We start from the raw sequence: 23838 nt of genomic DNA, 5'->3' as shown, positions 1-23838 counted from the left end.
ATAGACTCATTATTATGGTAATAGTTTCTTCTTTCATCTTGAGGCTTTCCAAAGGGTAATGAAAGTCCTCAAACACAAATAAATAAATAATAAAAAAATAAAAATATTCCCGTGTCAAGTGACAGAAGTAATTATTTTCAACAATGTCCCCAGAGCGCAAGTCACGGAGCGCTCAGTCGATATCGTGAATATTTGAATATTAAACTATAAACATGGATAACAGTACGTTTTGAAAAAGTAATCATTGGCTTTCTAATGAGGCTCTATAAAGATTCATATCCAGTCGCGATTAATTTTTTTTTTAATCTGGATATCTATTCATTCAAGAGAATTGAAGTACTACGGGACACAATTTATTTGAGCATATTTTCAGTTACGAGAACAAAATGCAGCACGTCGGGTGTTGCTATAATACTTAACGCATACATTAAAATCTTTCCTACAATGACAATATTTATGTACGCAAGCACCTTAAGTTGTTTAACAAAGTTCGGATAAAACAGTCATATTCATTATTCCTTCGGGTTCTCATCTCGATTCAAATACTATATTCACAAGTATTTTTCCACAAATTCAAAGTTATTCCGGGACTCTAACAATATAGTTTTCTACATCCGTAATCGTGTTCATGTTCCTGGTGTATAAAAGCGGCTCCACTCTTGCACAATAGAACGGTATTGACAGAAACAGTTCATGATTTTTATTCGAAGCCATGCCTCTTATCATAGTTCCAAGTTTAACCATTGCAAGCATTTTGAATATAAGCGTTGGGTTTTGAGAGTATTTCAAGGAAATTCAAAGCCTGTGATAGCAAACACAAATGCAATTTCTGAATTTTCTGAAAAAAATAAAATAATTCACGAGCTTGTATTAATGACATACCGGTAGTCATACTGTCCTGCCGTGTTGTTCTCAGAAATAGACATCCATTTCGAAACTATATTCGGGGTGAAAAGATTTGAGTACATATCTCTTAATTGCCTGTTCACTGAACAGCGTAAAATGAAATTTATGGCGTTGCTGACCGAAGCCTAGAGATCGATCATTTGTTAAAGCAAGCACCTTAATTATACAACAAGTTTTAGATAATAGTCATGGTCATTATTTCATTCGGGTTCTCCTCTTGATTCAAATGCTGTTAATAAATATTCCACAAAGATATTCCGAGACTCTAACAATATACACAGAGAAGCCAGGAAAACTGGTACAGCCGAGCGTATGCAAATAAGAGAGAAATGCATCCAATCAATGTAAGTCGATGTGGTCAGCAGTGCCTTCTCATGGTGCAACTTGGGTAACGCAAATTTTGGTACAAGTCATCATACTGCTTGATAATTGTTTGGTGCAGCATAATCTTGATGGTCCTTGCACCAATAAAAAACTCCAATCTAATCCGAAGGTGCTCATACGCCTTCGAATGGTTGATAGCATATTTCGCAGCGAATCCGTCCGAAAAATGTAGTACTTGTTTTGGTGTAGTGTTGTTGTGCACTCTTCAAAAACACCCTCTACCGCCTTTACTATTGCGATTCGACCGCGCATTCTGTGATGGAAAATAGTTGTTTAGGTGTCCTATATCACCTGTTAAAGTCTGTCCCGTGAATTTAGAATCACCCTGCATAAGACAACTTGGTAACAAGGGAAGCTGTTTATTCAATTTCTGCTGCAACAGGAGCAGGTTATCACGAATTAAGTGACTTCAAACGTGGCTTTGTAGTTGCCCTCGGGAGATTTCCGATGGTCACAGCATTTCCGAGGTGAAGATAAAATTTGAATTTTCGCGCACACCATCGCAAGACTGCACCGTGAACATAAGGAATCCGGAAAAACATCACCACCATTAGACCAGAACATGGCCCACATGATAAACGAAAAAAATCGACAAATCTCCGACAGAAGTGCTGGTGGAGCAAGAAGACTGAAGGAAGGGGACTCATCGACAGCTGACAGGAATCGTTTCATGAGATAGATGTGCAACACTGACTCAAATTGCTGCATTTCAATGCTGGGGCATCAACAAGTGTCGGCTTGCGAACTGCTTGGTAAGGGCTTTCAGAGCCGAAGGTACAGTTAATCAGTTTTTCTAGCGTCTCAGTGTATTCTTCTAAATCCGTAATCGTGCTCATGTTCTCGATATACAAGCGGCTCCACTCTATTACAATATTACGGTATTAGCAATGGCAGTTGATTTTAATTCGACGCCATTCCTTATCATAATTCCGAGTTTAATTATCACGACCATTTTGAATAGGACCGTGACACGGGTTTTGAGAATATTTCAAGGAAATTCAGAGCCTGTGGTAGCAAACACAAAGCCAATATCTGAATTTCCTGATAAAATAATTTACGAACTTGTGCTAGTGGCATACCGGTAGTCATACGCACGTAGTATCTCCGGTTGTGTTGTTTTCAGCAATAGCCATCCATTTCGAGACTATCTTCGAGGTGAAGAGATTCGAGAACGTATCTCTGAATTGCCTACTCATTGAACAGTACAAGATGAAATTTATGGCGCTGTTGACCAAGGCCAAGAGGTCTATCATTTCACCAAAGTTCAGGTAGACGTTGTCGAAGAAGACTTTACCCAGCACACCGCTCAGAAGGGCGAGTATCCCCGACGGAAATTCGGTTATGAGGAACAGCAAGAGTATGACGAGAAGCATATGCGTCGTCCTGTCGTGAGTCTTGTCGTGTTCGACCCTGTTCTTGAGCCGCTGCCTGCGGATATTGGCCTCGTACAGAACTTTTATCAGTCCCAGGCTCAGGCCCGTAAGAGCTATGCATGGTATGAGCTTCGTCAGAACGCTGAACATCCAGAAATTTATCTTTTCGAGGTCGAAGCCTTTCCATCGCGCCATCTTGCTGAAACCGACTTGGTACAGCAATTTTCCGTTTAGCTCCCTTTCGTTGATCGTGAACGTGAAGTAAGATGGCAGGCAGAATATGGCACAGTTGACGTACGTGGACAGAATGGCACATTTTGCGCGAGGCATGCTGCACCATGTTTTACTTGCTGCCGGAAAGCTCACCGACATGAACCTCCAGATGGCCAGCGTCACAGTGAGCCATATGGATGTCGTGTGACACACAACGGTGAAGTGCGCGTGGAACAGCGTAAATACAGCCCAACCATAAGAAAACTTCACTTCATACGGTTGATTAAGGTGCAGATAGTTGTGGATACAGAACGGCAGGTATGACGCCATTACCAACATGTCTGCGACGGCTAACCCTGTAAGTATGGCATTAGTGGGAGATATCATCTCTTTTTGAGACAACACAATTATGTTCAATACATTGGCAAATATCCCGAATATGCACACGATTACAGCTATATATCCATGCACTGGGAGATAGTGTAGTCTCAGTTGCCTCAACTTGTCCCCGTAATATGGTCTCGGATGATCCTCGTCGTCGTCAGTGTCCACTTCCGGAACAGACGTGGTGTTCAAGGAGAAGTTCAGAGGATCCGCAAACCAATCGTAATAGGTCTGGTTGGCATAAGTCGGGAAGTAATCTTGCTCTGACTGGTATAAGTAGTCGAATGGCTCCTGCTCGGTTGAATTCAGTTCTGGAATTGCCAAACAGCATATCAAGGAAATCACCGTAGGGTACATCAGGATTCAACGACGTTATTTTTTCGTTCGATAGTTCGAGAAATAAACCAGAAAACGGCTTTTATGTGAAATCAATGCAGTTGAGAGAACATTTTGGTTTTGAGTCGAGATGTTGTTTCCTGAAACGAATACGGAGACGTAGTTTAGTCTCTAACAAAAATGTACAGATAAGCAGCAAATATATCAATGATGAAATGACATTTTGTGTGACTGTGGTGTAATCTTTAATAACATAACCTATGAAGATTCAATATACTTAAATGTAATTTATGCGAGCCTGTATTTAGGCTATGTACAGTATGTGCAGGGTGCCCGGGCTATAGGTGTATGTACACCTATCCGTAAGTCTTTCTTATATGTAGTGGACGAAGTACACATTATTAGTTATAAATTCAAATTGAACCAAAAAAGTGAAACACGTAAGAGTTTATTTGTCGGTTTATAAAGTTTAATGTGAGAGATACGCTGCTTCAAGTCATGTGGGAGGCTTCACATTTCATTAAATTAATACACTGCGTTTAACATGTGCCATTGATTTGAATTCAGTTTGTCAAAGCTTGTGTCAACCAAGTGAATCTTACGTTGACACTCTGACAAATTCTTGGGAATTAGGGCATGGCGGAGTGCGCTGTTTGCTTGTTGTGTATCTTATTTGAAGTTTGTTTTCCAGGAATGCCTGGTATATGTGTTTCAAAGAAGCGCTTACATCTGTCTTTCAACTTTGGAAACAATCAACTAGACAAGCTAGTTGGCTTTTTATATTATTCGTGGATTTTGAATGTTATCGGCCTGATTGCTGCTTTCTGAGAAAATATTTTTTTTAAGCATGAAATCTCTCTCTCTCTCTCTCTCTCTCTCTCTCTCGTCACATTCGCGCCTTGAATTTCCACATGCTGATACTCCTTTACTATACACGCATCTCGTAAGCATTTCTCTCGGGAAGAGAACTTCTAAAGAATCGGTGTGTGCAGGAGCGATGGAGTAGAAATATGTGAATATGCGTGGCACTAATGCACTTACGTTGTCGAAGTTATGCTTTGTCTCGAGTTATGCTTTCTCTCGTGTTATACTTTCTCTCGTGTTATACTCGTACTATCATCTGTTTTAGGAAACGATTAAAGTGGCAAATTTCTCGATGCAAAAACAAGACATCGGAGATATGCAGTAGGTTACCAAACGTTTGTTGGGGGAAAATGTACAAAATGCGTATAGAAAATGTAACTTGCTTAGCATGAGCGAACAACTAAATAGTCTGAATAGAGAAGTCCGTGATACACATACAAAAAGCTATACATCATAAAAATATAGAAATTTACGAGGGGATCTATGTGTGAGCAATGTTTATCTTTCTTTCATGGTAAATCTTGTCAATAGTTGTCCTTTATATTTTCATACTTAAGGTTAAAGAGTCATTTTATTGATATCCTGTATGCTTGAGATGAGGTAAATTTCTTTAAAATCTATAAATTAACCATGTAGGCCAATGCTTGTTATTTTTTATAGTACAAATTTAGTGTGAATATATATATTGCACTAAAAAAAAGCAGCATTCGAAATGACTGCCAGGAACCCTTATAGGTATAACGCATAGTCCTGCCCTTTTAGTGTTAATACCCTATCGAAGGCGCATAAATTCACCTGCATACATATCTTCCCCCTTTCATAAATATCAAGAATGTACGGTTTTCTCAGTGTAAGCCATTACTTTTGGATACCTTTATTTCGGTCACCCTATATTCAGGGCTTTGTACAGAGCTGAGAAAATTGGTAGGAGAATGATCACTTCGATAACTCCACAGACTTATCTATTTTCTGTAGATCCACTGAAAAAGAATTCACGTCGAAGGTTTTGTTCCAACCTGCCATCTTGCAGAAGCTCTTAAAGACATCGTGATAAATAGACGGATTTAGCGAACTAAACCCCGCGTAAATTTCACAAATAATCCCTCATGTTATACCTCAGGTTGTCCCGCTATAAATTCGCGGAAAGCAATAGCTAAATAATTGAAATTCTTAAAAACAGCAGCATGCCACAAGAATCTTCCACATAGTTAATTAATAACTATTTACAGTTCGTCTCAATGATTGCTTCGGGGGAAGTTAGCTATCGGAAAATCTGGTTCAGAGACAAATAATCAATTAATGAGAAATCACGAATAGAATTTCCGCCGGTCATATATATTCACAAACATCTTAGATTCGAAGATCCTGTAGATTAATTAAAGATTGCGTGTGGCTTAATGAGACCAGACGCGTCTCATGTTCAATATTTACCACGGATTGCTATAGTTAGAAGGAAAGAAACAAAAATTAAAATGAAATATACGTGAAAGAAATTGAGATTCACTTAAAATTTTTAATCGATATCCATAGGGAATTTATTCGTAGTTAAATAAGATAAGTTGTGGTATACAGTGCACACCACTTAATATGATCGAATCGGAACTTGAAGTTTTTGATAACAATAACCGATCGGGAGAAAAACCGTTGTAAGTACGATGACCATATGTCCCGCTTCGTTGAAAGGGACGTATGGCAACCCACAACTCCGTTTTTCTTCCCAACATAACAGGTTTCAAAAATGTTCAATCGTCCTTTTTTTTTCAATTGTTCTAAAACACAATCCCCCTCCCCCTACCCTTTAAGCTAGAATACTCGTTTTTATTCAGAAATTTGGAAGAGGTTAGAATGGAACACTGTTTAAAATGTAATGTTTCTCTACCGCTTGGCCGCGGTCCGGTACCGGGTCCTGACATCAGTCAAACCGGGCCGGGAGTGATTAACTTTCATTTTTCCTCATTTATTTTCCATTATTCCTGTATATCGGCCGATGTATTCGCCTGGGCCTTCAAAGACAAAAAGAAATCAACTCGACCACGGGCTTTCAAAGGTTGAGAACCACTGGTTTAATGTGTTTTACGAAATACGATACTTATAATGTACTGTACGTTCTATATATTTCCTTGTAAAAGTTTTTCGGCTGAGGAACTGTGAATGTGGTCAGTTGAAAGAAACTGACGAAGAACTGAAAGAAAGAGAGGAATTATTTTTTAATCTTACACATGCGCTTTCCCTAGGAAATAAATTGCAAAAGAAGAGCTACTCGTACATGGATCATAGAGGCTATTATGGCCTGATAAGAACATTGTGAACGGAAACTTTTTGTGAATAAGAGAGCCTTCTGACCTCCTAAGGAATCTCGTATTTGAATGCATATTGTCTAAAGGTCCTCTAGGTACCCTAAATTAAGGGAGCCCCCGAACTAAATGTATAATCTGATTTTCTTCATTACATGTCTGACTTCCCACATGAAGGCACATACATGGCAAAAGGTCATTTGGATCACGTGCGTGATAGTCACCCCAATTATTAATTTTTTTTTCAATCGGATCATTGTGGTCCTTCATGACCACGCCCTCTGGGGGAGGGGGCAATGAGCTTATATCGCTTAAGAGACATGGCCTGGTCGTGCTCGGTCCGTTCTGATCTGACCTCCTACAAAGTCATGCAGATTAATAACGATAACTTATAGGGAACAAAATCAGTCAGGTTCAACCTTAGCTTATACATATTCAATAAGAGAAGACTTTCGACAAAAAAAAATTGATGACATAAACGAAGTCCTGATAACAAAAAACGAATTATTTTCCACGTTATGCTATTGGTATGTTCCGACGAAAGTGGTACCAATACCCGAATGATAACATTATCTATGATTCTAATATGCGGCGTCTACCGTAGCTCGTTATTCCGAGGAGGAAAAAATTCCGATCTAATGTGGAAATAATTCAACCATCGATAAAATTTCAATTACTAGAATCGAATGGAATCCAAAATTGGAAATTAAAGCTTAATTAGTAAAAACTAAATTGAACGGAAAAAAGTAGAGAAACAATAGTCATTATCATTCCCTCCCCCTCTTTTCGGTTTTGTTCTTTTAGGCATCGATAGAAACTTAGTAGAAACGCCACCAAGTCACTGTCTGTTGACTTTGTTATCTGAACTAATTAGTTTAAATTAATTATTCTAAAATTTTTACTGCATTAAGCGAAAGAGGACTTTGAAAAAAGGGGGAAATTAAGATGATTTATTCTCTCGAAGTGTATTATTTCCAATTTAAAACTCAAATATTTTAGAATCGTGATATTTACCGGTTTCCATACTGCAATGAATTTTCTATGATTGTTTAATTACTGATTGTTTATACATCGATCTATGTAGTAAGTAGAAGAATTTATTTTTAGTAAATGGTTCACACACAAAATATTTCTTTGAAAGATAATCGAAATTTGGTTATCCGACGATTTCCGATTTTTTAAAGTTAATTAATTTTAAAGTTTAAAATTGAACTTGCTTTTGTGGATTTGGCAGTAATATTTACTCGTTTAATAAATAAATTTTGTTCAAGAATTCTCCAACTGCATAAATCTCGATGTATATTGCTAATTATTTATTTTGTGTGTGTGTGTGTCCATACTCTAAAACTTTTATTCGAACGTCTCATATTACAGTCGGATCCCGTTAAAATAAACTCCATAAAAAAAACGGAGAAATCACTTCGCTATAACGAAATTTCTTCATAAAGGATCAGAAAAGTTTTCGTTAAAACGAGATTTTATCTTTACAACGGTATACATTTAACAGAAGGATCACACAGAACAGAACTTAATTCATTTCGTCGTTTCCCAGCATAATGACGCTGCCTGACGACTTGCAAATAGCCTTTCTGAGGCGTTGTGAAGGAGAAAGACAAGTTTGTACATGTATATGTAAAGCATGAGTGTGTGTTTGTGTAGAATAAACAGAAATCAAGTCTAACGTCATGTCCAAAGTACAAATGTAGTATGCGCTCTAAAAGATCACAATAAGGGGGAGAAATTGAAATATTCAATATTTAAAAAAAATCGTTGGTAGACAAAACCATATAATACATACAATAATATATAAGACATATAGATAACATATACGGATACAAGAATGAGTACAATATACCAGTGGGAAAGTAGATAAAGTGGGATATAATAGGATGACTCTTTTTGGCCTATGGTACTTCACTTCATATTGTTCTCTGTAATGGGTCGTAATCCACTATCTCATTGAGATGGCCATATTCAGAGTTCTGCAGTTTGTCATAGTGGGTTGTAGACAGATCTTTGATGAAGTCCAGTATAAGGGGTATACCCAGGTCTTTCCTGATGTCAGCTCCCTGTATAAATTTAGGTGCCCTCACAAGAGACCTTAGGATCTTGTTTTGCTGAGATTGTAGTTTTTGCATGTTTCTATGACTTGCGTAGGCCCAGACCGGGGCTGTATACGTCATAATTGGTCGAAGTATATATTTATATAGTATGAATTTATTCTTTAAGGGGAGACGAGCTTGAGGAAATGTCATTTTGGAGAGCATGCCTAGGGCTTGGGTGGCCTTGTTCCTGACATAGTCAATCTGCGGACCAAAAGTCATTGGCCGGTCCAGAATACAGCCTCGGCATTTTACTTTTCTCACTGGTTCCACGGCCGCTCCACCGATATAGATGGGAGTGTTTCCTGGGTCCGTTTTTCTTGTGAACCAAATAAATTGGCACTTGCTGTGGTTCAGCTCAATGGCGTTGATGCCACACCAATTCTCAATGTCCTTTACGATTTCTTGAAGATTTTCACGGCATTTTTTAGATTTCCTGTGATTGGTGAGTATGATGGCATCGTCAGCAAAAAGTGCTATGATTCCTACCGCATAGAGAGGTGCAGGAGTGACATTAATATAAAGTAAGAAGAGTTGGGGGCCTAAACAGGATCCTTGCGGAACTGGCTCTCACTGGGTTCACGTTCGATGTTTTTCCACTTATAACTCTGAAAGTTCTTCCTGAAAGATAGCTATGGAAGAGTAATATAAAATGCTCCGGGAAGCCCATGTCGGTAAGTTTGACCAGTAGTGTATCATGTTTAGTCTTGTCGAACGCCTTACTCATGTCAAGATATGCTTCACTAACATAATATTTGTAGTTAAACGAGCTAGCTATGAATTCCGTCACTCTGTACAGTTGGGTTACACAAGAGTGCCCTCTGCGAAAGCCATATTACTGAACAAAAAGATTATTTATTGTTTTGTTGAATTTATATAATAATTTATAATTAACATATATGAAAGGTTTTACGTTGTGTCTCATAAATTTGTAAATATTTTAAAAATTTATAAAAATTGAAGAAAGTGTTTAGTGTTTGCGAAAAGTCATTTTATGAAGAGTTTTTTGTCAGGAGAAAAACACGTAGCCATTACAGCGCACATCAGTTTAATTTTTTGTCGATAGAGAACGCTGCACAAAAGTTTGGCAGGAGTAGTAGGATCTGAATTGAACCCTTCTTCAATATCTTCTGTGTGCGCAAGACGTTGGAAAAGCTTAAGCCGGCGGATTGTAGTTAAGGTAGAACAACTTCATCAATAGTGCTCTACCAACCAATGTGAACGTCATTGGTTGAACACCAAATGAAAGCTCCAGCGACAGGAAAATTCATAATTGAGCTTTTAATCGTACACCCTACAGTTCATAGGATTCTGATTTGCGTATTTTCAGGGTTTTGTTTCCGTGCAGTATTAAAAAAAAACCCAAAAAACCCTCTTCATGAGAATTATTTTTTGCCTACCGCATTCACAAATATGCCAATTCCTTCAAATTTTATAAATTTTTTAAATATTTACGGATTCATGTGACATCCTGTTCTTATATTGGTTCACTTAGACTTTTGCTCGAGATTCCTCAATTTGTATAAATCTCGATTTATTTTTAAAATTATGTTTTGCTCCAAATCGTTTATTTGAACATCTAGAATTATCAATAAAGATTATATAAATAACTGCTCTGCTGGATTCACACAACAGTTAATTATTGTTAAAATACCGTAAAATCCCGAAATTTTATAAATTCATTTTAATTCATAATAAAATAATTCGACCAAAAAAAAAACATACTTTAATCTAAAAAAAATATATTATTTATTCGATTATCATGAAAATTGATTTTTGTTTAATCAATATGTATTTTAATTAAGTTTTAATCACGATCTTAATTAAATTTCCACAGAAACCGGCATATTTCTTGTTTTGTAATCGCGTTAAAGGAAAACTAAAAACCTCATAAAATCGATTCTTTCCCCCCCCCCCCTACACACACAAGCCTTTCACAAGAAAAAGCGTGTCTTTGACAAGTTTTTGGATAACGATTGCTGCTGATGAAGAAGATTTATTAGACGTTGCAGCTAAATGGCTGCAACAGTTGAGAAAAGGCGTGATTGCAAGAGGATGTAGAGCACATTAGAATTTCCTTTACATTGAATATACCTCTTGTGAAATATCGTAAAATGAAGGAACTGGAAATTTCGCCTCAAATATTTCGCCCCCGATGCTTCGTCCCCGGTACATTTTGCCCCCGGAAATTTCGCACCCGACATTTCGCCTGCCCTGACCGTATGAGAGACTGACTGTGTGAGTGACTAAACGATTAATTAGGTAAGTTACCGTATAAGTGGGTGAGTTGAGTGAACATATGAGTGAGTGAGTTGAGTGACCATATGAGTGAGTGAGTTGAGTGACCATATGAGTGAGTGAGTTGAGTGACCATATGAGTGAGTGAGTAACAGTATGAGTGAAGACCAAGTGAGCAAACGTATGAATGACTGAGTGAGTGAACGTATGAGCGTGTAAGTGTGTGAGCGACTATGGTTGAGTGAATGACCATGTGAATGAAAAAGTGAATGACTACGTGAATTACCAAGTGAATGACCATGTGAATTACCAAGTGAATGACCATGTGAATTACCAAGTGAATGACCATGTGAATTACCAAGTGAATGACCATGTGAATTACCAAGTGAATGACCATGTGAATTACCAAGTGAATGACCATGTGAATTACCAAGTGAATGACCATGTGAATTACCAAGTGAATGACCATGTGAATTACCAAGTGAATGATCATGTGAATTACCAAGTGAGTGACATAATTGACATAATAGTTCACACAAGGGGCAAAATGTCGGTTGCGAAATATCTGGGTTGAATGTCCAACTCATTTAGTCACTAAATTGGTGACTCATGCGGTCACTTTATACAAATACAACGCCACAACAGGCGAAATGCCCAACGAGGTGGTTGAGAATCATTGGCTACTCATCATGTGCTTGGTCACTGATACGATTATGCATTTGGTCACTGATACGATTATGCACTTGGTCACTGATACGATTATGCACTTGGTCACTGATACGATTATGCACTTGGTCACTGATACGATTATGCACTTGGTCACTGATACGATTATGCACTTGGTCACTGATACGATTATGCGCTTGTTCACTCATAGTCACTTACTTGGTCACTCATACGGCTAGGGCAGGTGAAAAATCAGGATGAAATGTCCAACTCATTTGATCACTCCTACGGGTCACCCACTTTATCAATCATACGGTCATTTACTTTGTCACTCATACGGTCAGGGCAGGTGAAATACTAGGGACGAAATTTTCTAGGCCAAATGGTCGGGGGCAAAGTTTCTGTAAACTGTAAAATAACACATGAGGCGCTGGATAAATAGCATTAGGCTCTGCAATATGTCGAAATGTTTGGTAATATTCGTCGAATTCACGCAGCAAATAAGTTACTGTTGAGATCATCTCTTATACAGATAAATCAAATATATATCTCGTCCATTCAAACAAACTGACTCCATTTCTCAACCTTCTCTCCCTCTCTTAGCATTACGTGACCCACGAAATTCGAGCTAAGCTGATCATGTGAAGAGTGAACTGCATTCCAATTGACTCCTAGTGTTCGTCCAAGCTTCTCTGGACGAAAAAATACACAAGGGGTAAAAAATACCACACATAAGGGTGTAAAAAACAAAGCGATTTTTAAACAAGTGTCACATATAGGGTTATTTCAACACTATTACTTGGATAGACTCAAGGTCCACTATGAAGAATCGAAGAGTAAAGCATATTTCTTCTCACTATATTATGCGTAATTTGTGGCTACAAACTACTATAACAATGAAGATGTTATGTGAAATCTCTCAAAATGATTGGTACATATATACAGAGTGATAGAAAAGTCGCGCAACCCGTAATGAAAAAATTAATTTGTCAAATTCTACTGATTGTAAATGAAAAGTTTTTTCATAGACAGCAACAATATACTGTACAAGATGGAAAGTCGTTCCTTTTTCCATTTCCCATACTTATTGGCTGTTTGTTTGTTGTGTGATCGAGATGTTTTTTTTTTTGCCAGAAGCAAAGAATGTTTATGATTGAACAATATTTTCCAACTCATTCGTTTGAAGCCGTTATTGAGACGTTCAAAAATGAATTCCCAAATGCCCAATAAGACAACAGTCTTCCGATCGGTGTCCCATTTTCGGGAAACTGGAAATGTCGAAGACCGCAGGTGAAGTGGGCGTCCGTCTGTACTGTTCCGGAGTTGAATGCTCCAGATCAGATCAAGCGTCAGAATTTAGTGTGGGCAGTGATGAATTTTCTTCCTTGTATGTATGATGGCTGTCTTCATGCGGAGAACGACGCGAGTGATCCGATACTTGCGAGCACGGGGCAAGGAGAACCACCACTATAAATCTTTGCCAACTTTTCCGACACAACTCTGCCTCTTTTGAGGTAACGGAAGTAAGGTGCTTTGCATCAGTCCGGGGTTGTGAGCGTTTCTATCTATCTATCCTTGTATGAATCTTGTATTGACAAGTGGAGAGGGCATTTCTATATGCATGTGGTCATCTGGTTGGCGGTTGGCCTATGTCATTCACGAGCTATTAGTTGATTGTTGACGCCGTCCATGTACGGTGCCTTTCAAACAGATATATATACGCTTCAAAGTTGAAGCATTCTATCTGCTTCATAAATTTCTATATGTATTACTTTTAGTGTTCAAGGCATTTTTAGAAAATGTTTTCGAGTTTTTGGACTATATTTCTTATGGTTATTTTTCAGGATGTTTTTGGTCAACAACATCCAGGAATTAGTAATAAATATACTCAACATCGTAGTCGGGGAAGAAAAAGTGCGCTAATGAACATAATAGTAACTTATGCAGCAACAAATGGATCTCAATGATCGTGTAATTAAGTGTCAAAAGTTGTAGTTAGTCTCAAGATGCATTTACTATCGGAATGACTGAAGCTGGATCTAGTTATTTACGAAGCAACGCAAAAAAAATTTTCGATGTGTCAGAAATGCAAGAAATGTGATGTTATTTTTTATCTGTTCCCGATCTTTATTTTGTTAGCGAAACGATTATATAGATGCTAATAAATTAATGGAAACAGCTTTTAGTTGCATAATCCTCTAGGAAAAGAAGTTAGGAGACTTCTTTTACGATAAAAGAAAGCACAGATGTTCAGGAAACATGTGTCAGTGACAAAAAAATTAGGCTTTTGATATGCAGATTATGCTGTAAGTAGACGAACGAGTGCTTTTTCAGCGTAAAGCATCAAAAATATCAATTTAGCATTCATTATATTCAATCGCAATTTTTTTTGTAATACTAATATTGGAAAGATATTTTTATCCATACTTTAAAATAATTTTACATAGTGATGTAAAGTAAAGCTAATATTCAAGTAAACAAAATTTATTTTAACCTAAACGGGACTAATTAATTCACTGAAACTGTGAACATTAATTAGAAAATGTGAAAATAAAACCTCCTAAATCCCTATTTTAATATTATAAAAAAATATTAAATAAAATTAAAATTCTAAGTATTGTATTATAAAATTAAGTTTTGACTTCACCAAAACAATGTGGAACTAATGGAAAGTTTTATTCTCACACACACACGCGCGCGCGCCCGATAAAATGCAGTAATTGGAATTTATTCTTTTACCTCAGTTTTGCAGAGGAGAGAAATAATTGCGCTTTGTACCTTGAATTACGACACGTTAATGTTGATTTCACACAAATAAAAGCAGTTTGATGTATAATTGAAGCTCTTGAACTGATACTTGAACGTTTCTAAGTCCGCATTTTCTTTGAACCAGATTTTAATAATGCTGACTACGACCAAATCTCTCGGAAGCAGTCGCTTAGCAGTGCGCCCGACTGGCGTGGCGGAAAGATACTCGTCTACCACCATAGAGGTTGCTATCATGGTTGCCCAGGTTGAAACCCGAGGACGGATATACACAAGATATTTTTCCTAACGAGATTGAGGTGACCACCGATAAATAGAGCCTTCATTTCCAACCCATCTTATTAATGGCAGTAAATTGCATTATAGCGATATGGCCAGAGTTGGTAGTATGGTAATATGATATGGCCAGTTTGGTGTATTAGCCCAGCACCTCCTAAAGATAGAAGGCTTCAGTTTGCTTATGAGGTCAGTAAGTAGACCATTTTCCCTCAGAATATTCAGAGAAAAAAGATTCCCTGCTCGTGCCAGTATCGCGAGGAAAAGAAATGATCGGGCTCAGAATTGGCGATTTCTATGCCCCACATCCAATCACTCTGCAGTATTTCTGTGCCGTTCAGGAAGATTCTGCGCCAAAATAAGAAGAAACGAAATAGGATGGTGTGTTTCAAAATGTGGCAAACTTGCCAGGTAGTCTGAATGACGTTCATGGCAAACACTGCAGAGGCCTTCTATCTCTAGGAGGTGCTGATTAGTCCCCCTAGTGAACTGATTCACATAGTTGGAATACTGTATGATCGAGTGCGAATGTCGAATCGTGTTTATTTCGAGTTTTATGTCTATCGAACATTCCTAAGAAAATTTTAAAAACATTTCTAGCTAATTCACTATTATTTATGGGTAAAGTTGTCATCACATCAATATATTAACACATGTGCAACATTTTACTCATCGTATGGTGACTTTATTATTTTTTGGTAACCCCAGAGATAAAGATGTGTTTCCAGCCACATTTCTCAATTTTTCGCCATCTTAGAGATGGTGTGATGACTCTTGAATTGCCATCATCCCTATTCTCTTATACCAACCATGGTTTCAATGAACTACTGCATTTATTTGGCGGATGATGGAGGAGGTATGGGCTGTTAATTAATATCTCATCTATAGCACTCCGATATACGAGTGAAGATTCAAGGTAGATAGAATTGTGATAATTTGATTTCGCTGATTCAGTGTCTGTAAAGGGTGTCCCATAAATTCGTAAATACTTTAAAAATCCATAAAACATTTAATTAATTGGTATATTTGAATGCGGTTTGGGAAAAAGTTATCCTCACGAGGAATTTTTTTTTTGAAAAAGGGGAGAAAATTAATTCAAATTTTTTATGATAGAGGGTGACTCACGGAAGCAAGTCACTGGAAATATGAAAATCAGCCTTATAAAATGCAGGGTGTACGATTAACTGCTCATTTCTGAATATTCCAGTTACTGACACTTACATAAGGTTTTCATCGTGATTTTGATATTGGTGAAGTTGTTTTACCTCAGCTCCGAATTGGTGGCTGAAGTTTTACGAACGTTTCGAACACACGAGTGACTGAAGAAAAGTTCAGGACCAACTATTTACACCTCTCTTTCTCACAACACCATCTATCGAGAAAAACTTGAACTAATGTTTTTTTTCAGTACTAAAATAAAAGAGGGGGCGCGATAGCCCAGGTCGATAAGATAGTCACCTAAAGTACCAAAGGATGCTTAGAGGTGTCGGGATTTCGATACCGGGTTCGTCCTTGTCAGAAAATTTCCTGACACAGAGATACAACACAAACAGCGACATGACCACAGGAAAAGGTCGCTACCGCAGGAAGTCCTACATCCAGGAGTTAGCGCACCAAACTTTCGGTGAGCATAAAGAAAAAAAGGCGACCATTCGGAATCGGCAATAAATTGTAGGCCCCGGTCTAATTAGCCCTCGTGGGCAAAAATTTAACGTAGTGAGGCAAAAAATGATTTAATAAAAATGAACCAAAAAAATCCCCTTTGGTGAGAATAACTATTTAACGAACCGTACATTCAAATTCTATCAATTTCTTCAATTTTTGTAACTTCTTAAAATATTTACGAATTTACCGGACGCAATGTATATTAAATTCCCGATACCTTTCGAAATGTAAAAATATTAAGTTTGAAGCGCATTTGTACATGAAAGAGCTGTTTGATTCCCATTTCTTTTCTTCCTATTGATCTACATAGAGGATTAAAATTGAGTTGTTATTGTGGAGTTTCATGCTTTGCGTGCGTATACGTTGAAAACTTTCTAACATAATTTTACAGTTATCACACTTGTTTCTTTTTTGGAGGTGTTTCATCGAACGCGAGAGAGTCTTCACTATAACAAGACCTGACTTGATACCTCAGTTGAAAAGATCCCTTGGAATACGAAAATTCAGTCAACCAGATGGTAATCGAATCTCTTACAGAATGAACTCGTGTTATCCACCTGGAAGAAAGCAATTCCGCTTCGGCACAAGGAATTTCATGTATCGCTACCGAATATGCTTTCCAGTACGTGTAACGACTCGATGAACCCCTCAGAGATGACAGGAACGAACTCAAACAAATGAGTATTTTCCGTTTCATATGGTCACGGCGTTCAGGGATTGATATACGTTTCATCTCTAATAACTATCTCTTCAGGGGGAATAACATCGGTAACGATGGGGGCAATGATTACTTCACTCGAGATAGACTCATGTCTGACGGTGACATCACAATGGATTTCGAAAGGGTTCGGTAATGAAACCAATGAACAATGTATAACATGACCGGTCGTGTTTGATACAAGATTCGAAAGCCAAAATTAGTGTTGTTCTTAACATCGTGGTACCATTAAATTCAGCTCTTCTAGCTGAATCTACCAGTACCATCAAAACTACAATCCTTCATTTTAACCTTTCAACTGCACAACTAGTCGGAGATATGGCTCTTTTCATGCGCAAACAGCAAAAACTCCATTTAGAGTTCGTCTACTTCCGTTTAAGAAACACAGAGGACTTCTGTACAAAAAATAAAGGTGGGTATTTCTGAGCATCTAACTGGTGAAGACACAACAAATGCACCATCAAATGGGTGACTTGAGTGCAAATTTTGGACATTATTAACATTTTTTATTAAACGTTGCACCACTAGTGGGAGAAAAAGTTTTTACCTGTGTTTTCATGGAAGAATAATTGTTTTTCAACAAATTGTAATGGAGAAAAATGAATGCAAAGCCGTATCTAAGTATCTAAGTCATTCCCGTCTTTTCTTTCAAACCGAGCACAACTCAGGTCTATCACCATTTATGGGCGATTTACTACCTAGTGAGTTGTGCGGGAGGTTTTGATTTTTCAGTGCTGCCATCTATATTTCAGAAGTGAAGTGAGTGATGTGTTATGATTGAATTTGTACTGTTTGTAGGTCTGTTGCTCTCTGTGGCGAGACTTTTTAACGGGGAGATCGGCTCGCGTTCGCGTATTGAAGTTGGGAATCACAGAAAACCAACTTCAGCCGACCACCACCATGGCGACGGTGGGGTTCGAATCCGGGTCATCGGACGCGAGTACGTTACTATGACCACTCGACCACTATCGCGGCAGTCTTTCCCGTCCACAGTGGTGGTCGGCTGAAGTTGGTTTTTTGTGGTTCCCAACTTCGAGATGCGAATGTGAGCCGATCTTCCCTTTAAAAAGCTTCGCCACATAGAGGAACACGCCTTCAACTGTAAAATCTTCAGTCATTACACTTCACACACAGTTCGAAAATTAGGTAGCAGATGGCAGCACTATAACAAGCATTACACAGAAACAAACATCACGTCAGGTTCACAACACGGCCCGACACATTCCAACATGTACCAGTTGGTTAGAAGTTTTTCAAAGGAATATGAACAAGATGCATGTAGGGTATAGTAGTAGAGTAGCAGTAATCACCCCGTCAAGTATGGTGACTTGGGTGCATTCTTCTATTATCTTGATATTTCACCTAACGAAGCGTATTTTTCCATCTCACCCAGTGAAAATAATTGTGGACAAATGAAAAAAAGTATAAATACATAATTTTATTTTTATTACAATTATTTTTATTATTGGAAATTATTCTCTTATGCCTACAATATAAATCTGCCTAGTCCAACATGCCTGTTTTTTGGAGGGAATATCCTTTCTCCATACAGAGAGAGAAAAAGTCAGACGAATACCAAATCTCATCTTTCAGCTCTGACTTCCAGTCAAACTTTTTCTTCCATGAAATTTACATGATATTCATCATGAAAAGTTTAGTAATCTGACATGGCTATTTTTTCCCTCATATTAGAGTAAAATAAATTTCCAATTCTAATTATGGGTCTACTTTGTCCTTCATCAAACGGTTCTGCAGTAGGAGTTAGCACAACATGTTTATCTTCCCATCTCTTGTAGTGCAGGAGCATCGATTTCAGATTCTTCTGGCATGAAAAGACTTTCTTGACTTTTCTGTCTCTTATGTGGTTTATTTATTTATTTTTAGTTATATTATTAGTATTACTGGTTGAAGCCTCTTCAGAGTTTAGGCTATCCAGATAGTCAACGATTAATCCATTTCCTGTAGAAACGAATATAAAATACTGTCCGAAGTCACCCCGCAGTTCTGAAAGATTTCGCTAATTATACAACCTTTAGTTTAAAAAAACTGATTTAATTATATAATTTATCATCAACAATCGAAACAATAAGTATACCTATGAAAGCGAGCTTCTATCAAGACTATAACATGTAAATGTGTTATAGTCCATAGAGCTTAATGGTTACATGTAAATGTAAAGCTCTGCAAACAAACGTTTGCAATGGTTTCATGAAACCTTAAAACACAGGATATGATATAAATAGGTGTAAAAAAAAAAAAATTTTCTACAGTTTGCATATCATTGAATAAATTACAATTTCACATAAAAAAAATGTGGCATTCATGCGAGAGTAGTAAGTTGAAATGATTCCGTGGACCTAATAACAAAGTATTCAAGAATCTTAGGCTGAAAAACACTGAAGTAGGCTATCGTCCGAGTTTCAGCAGGTGAAAAGTCAGGGTGGGAGGGGGGAAGTCTGGAAACAGCTTTATTAAATACCTGAAAATTGCTGAAATAAAGCCCTTTTCAAGAAAGCGATATATCTCGTCAATGCTGCTGAGAGGGTTGAGCTTTTAATGCTTTTAACCTTATATATATATTTTTATTTATTTATTTATATTTCATTATATATATATTTATTATATATATATATATATATATATATATAGATAGATATATAGATAGATATATAGATATATAGATAGATAGATAAGGATTAATAAAAATCATATATAGAATTAAATGGATCATCTATAGAAATTCAAATCCGCAGTTGACGATGGGCCGGCTAGTTCCCATCGTCTCCGAATGGCGGCAGTAATGTAAGGGTAAAATGAAATTATCTTTAGCTAGTTTTTTTCCCCCGTCTCTCTCTGAGAAAGTTTCTCCGTCCATTTGAGATAAATACTTCATGGTGTGATTAGTCACGCAAGAAAATATTTAATCGTTTCTTAATATCATCAGATTGATCTTTGGGCAGAACGAATGAACGATGAACAAAATCGTTCGTATTCCGCCGCGAAGAAGTACAGGCTCGTGTAAACATCCTGACTTTTCAACATTATTGGGTTGGCAAAGAAACCTACCCCCCTCTCTCGCAGCGGTATTTGCACTGAGAAAAGGCTTTCCGATGTTCGACAAGCGAATGCACTTCCTATTTCAATCCGCACATGAAACGAAAGTAACGCGAAAGTCAAATACGTTCAGAATAGCAAGTGCCTTTAATTAATGTGCCTTGCATGAGATGATTAATTCGAGTTTTTCCTCGACCACTCTCTAGTGTTTAGCTCATTTATTTTCATTTTTTCGTAGCCACAGCATTTAAAGAAACACACAATTTATATTTGAGAGGCGGAAAAACATAAGAAACACAAAATGGCTTTTACAGGGCACAACAATTTTTCTCCCCATACTATTCATCTATTGGGAGGAGTGATCGTCCCAATCGCACCACTCTGGATTCTTGTGACAAGAGGTGCAATGACTTGTGATAGATTTTTCTTTACCCATTTTGCACCATGAAGCTTATCACAGTACAACCATCTGCATCCTCGAGTGGTTGATAGTACACATCGCAGCAAATACGTCGGAAAGATATGATATTTTCTTTTGGTGAAGTGCTGTTGTACACTCTTTAAAAACACCCTCTACCTCCTTTGCTACTGCGATTCGACCACGCATTCTATGACCAAAAATGCTTGTTTAGGTGTTTTTTATCACCTCTTAAAGTTTGTCCCATGAATATAGAATCACTCTGTATGAGAATTCATACGTGCAAAAATCGAAAACGCATCCACTAATTACCAGAATATTCACCATTATACGTATAGTTTAGAGTTCTTAAGTGGGTTATTTTAGAGAGGAATTTTGAAGTGGCAGCCAGATTGGAACAAAACCAACAGAATGGTTGGTACACAGCCACTTGGGTACTGGGCAGATGAAATATCTGGCCAACGCCTATATATATATACATATAAATAGGGAAAGTTTAAGTTAAATATTAAATTATTTTTGACACTTTCCAGTAACTTCTTAAATGGCATTTAATAAAAGTAAAGTTTCAGCTCAATCTTTAGAAATGTCTGAGCTCTGTTGTGAGTAAGCAGAAGTACTTGGGGGAAGCTTTAAATTGTAGATCCCGGTCTAATGAGAACTTGGGAGCATAAAACAACCATTATAACATTTTATATACATTAAAATCCTCTTAACGGTCACCCCTCCCCCTCCTGTACGAGAGAATAAAAATTGTTCGAGTCTATTTAAAGCATGCATTTAAAACCCCTGATTTACGGTCACCTCCATTTTTCGAACGAATTTTTTTCGTCACGCCAGTATTCGCAAAACACGGAGTTTTTACTGTATTATACTTATGCAGTGAGAATACTTGAATATTAGAAAAAAATTAATTGCAAGGGCCTGAAAAAAAATATTCATACTTGGGGGGGGGGACACATGCTATTACTGTTTAAGAATTCTCATCTAACTTTTTACATTTTTTTCAATCTAATACTACTATTTTCTATAATCGTTTTAAAATTAATTTATAAAGAAGAAACTAGAAAAAACGATAGTTTCATAATATATTATACATTAATTAATTACATCATTATATGTATCTCATTTATATATTGTTGAATTTTTATCTGTGTCTGACGAAAAATAATTTTTATGATCCGTAAAAATATACAAAAATGAAATAGAAATACTAAATAAGAACATTCAAACCTTTTTCGGTAGATTTTTTCCCTGATTCATTATTTTACGTCATTTTTATAATCAATAACAAAATTTATTTCAGAGGGTTGGTACACGATCGGCTTCCCACGCTTTCCTATGAGAAAAATCTACTTCCTTTAAGGAACATTTAAAAATTATCTATTCACTTTAGACATTAATTTTTTTTCTTAAATTTTATGGATATTTTTATACAGTTTAACAAGAGCATTTACGATTTTATAATTATAGGTTTTGTTTTTTTCGAATTTTAATTCAACAACATGAAGTGCCTGCCGGCAAATTATGTTTAAAAATGTTAAAAATAATTTCAGAGCAGGTAAAACAAAACATCGAACATAGTTAGATGCACAAAATTTTATAGTATTTGGAAATTAGAATTCCAAAATGTGTTTTTTAGAAAATTAACGTACACCCAATCCCCTTAAATGCATGAAAATACAAATAAATAATCTTGTCCCTCATTACAATGCAATTATAAAGTTATAAGTATTACATATTATTTATGTCAAAAAAGTTTAAGCGTTTAAAAGTTTCTTTTAATTATGTGTTAGACGTTCTTAATTTATCTTTATCTATGTGTAAGAAGAATAATAAGGTTCGTAGAGATCTAACAGAACAAAACCTTTTTCAGCCAAAAAAAATTATTTCTTCGAACTACATTAATTATGGAATAATATTAGAACTATTCTAAGTCGTTTCATAATCAGCAAACTTACTTCTCGAAAGATATAATTGTTTAAGTGAAATAAAATAAACACGGAAATATAAACTTACTTTGAAATTCATTTCAGAGAAGCGGTAGGAGAATCGAAATTGCGGATAAATATTTTTGATTTAATTTTTTGATCAGTATATTTCTTTTGTGTATTTCAATTTATCCTCTCGGTTCTATACATTAAAAGTTTTCCACCGCTTGTGATCACTGGTAACTTCTGACCTCTTGCTCTCTTGGTGTCCGGGATATGAATGGTGAAGGGAAAAAAAACCCCGGATGGCGAAATGATTTCTCCCGCTTTAGCTTATTTGATGTCTGAATCAATCAGAAGTGAGCTCCTTTCTTCACGCATGCGCCTGGAAATTCCTGGAAATCCACCTGTTTGTGTAGGAACAGGATTTTAATTGGAAAGTAAAGCCATGAATCTATTTACTTTTTTAATTTGAAACTTTATTTGTTCAACTTTGTTTATTTTAAACTTCTTATATTAGACTTATTACGAGTTACGTTTCATTTCTATTTTCATTAAACGAATAAAGTGGAACGGATGATGAAATATGATTATTTTAAACGAGGTTTACTATGTATCATCGAATGCATCACATAAAATTTAATTGAAAATTTTTGCTTCACATTTAAAACATGGAGGGATTCGGGAAATGTGTGTCTATTCGTTTTTTTTCTCTATTTCTTTTTCTAAGTTGAAATTTAATTTAAAATATGTGAAACGTATGTTTAATCAAACTAAATTTATTTAAATTCATTTTCGGGGGATGAGTTTTTGATAATTAATTTTATATGAATTTATGTAGGTTTATTTTTGTTAATGTAACTTGCAGATTTCTCTGGATGAGATCAAAAATATCAGACGTAGAAACGACTGAGAGGAAAACTATCGTTCCACAAATGTTATTTTGCATGTATATATATTCATTTTAATTTTCTGAAGTAGAGTTCAGAATGACATTTGCATTTTTGAAACTAATGCATCATATAATATTTTTGATTATTTGTAAAGTTTTTATTGGTTCAAGTTTTTGAATGATTACCTATTGAATTGCCATGACAGATTGAGGTCAAACGGGAAAACTTCGATTGTTAAAAGTTAGTTCTATTTTTTGAGCCTTTATTTAATATTTTTTGGGTCTTCATTCAACATTTTTGAGCTTTCATTCTAAATGATATTATTATCACTAACTGCCACACAGTGAAACTTCCCGA

At 36.5% G+C, this 23838-nt stretch overlaps 1 protein-coding gene across 1 annotated transcript; it reads right to left on the bottom strand.

Moving 5' to 3' along the window:
* Window positions 1–357: 357 nt before the first annotated feature.
* On the bottom strand, window positions 358–22844 carry LOC149076148 (G protein-coupled receptor dmsr-1-like). The gene is made up of 2 exons (XM_089245496.1): window positions 22677–22844; window positions 358–3736 (listed from the first exon to the last, which is right to left on the bottom strand). Exon 2 carries the CDS (start codon window positions 3615–3617, stop codon window positions 2376–2378), a length of 1242 nt encoding a protein of 413 aa, XP_089101622.1. The 5' UTR covers window positions 3618–3736; window positions 22677–22844; the 3' UTR covers window positions 358–2375.
* Window positions 22845–23838: the final 994 nt, after the last annotated feature.

The sequence above is a fragment of the Pholcus phalangioides genome, unplaced genomic scaffold (genome assembly GCF_987345545.1).
Source record: "Pholcus phalangioides strain wild (caught in Gottingen) unplaced genomic scaffold, Ppha-v1.0 ptg000015l_1, whole genome shotgun sequence".
NCBI classification, from domain to species: Eukaryota; Metazoa; Arthropoda; class Arachnida; order Araneae; family Pholcidae; genus Pholcus; species Pholcus phalangioides.
The sequence above is the reverse complement of the archived record's forward strand: the minus strand, read 5'-3'. Positions and strand labels throughout refer to the sequence as shown.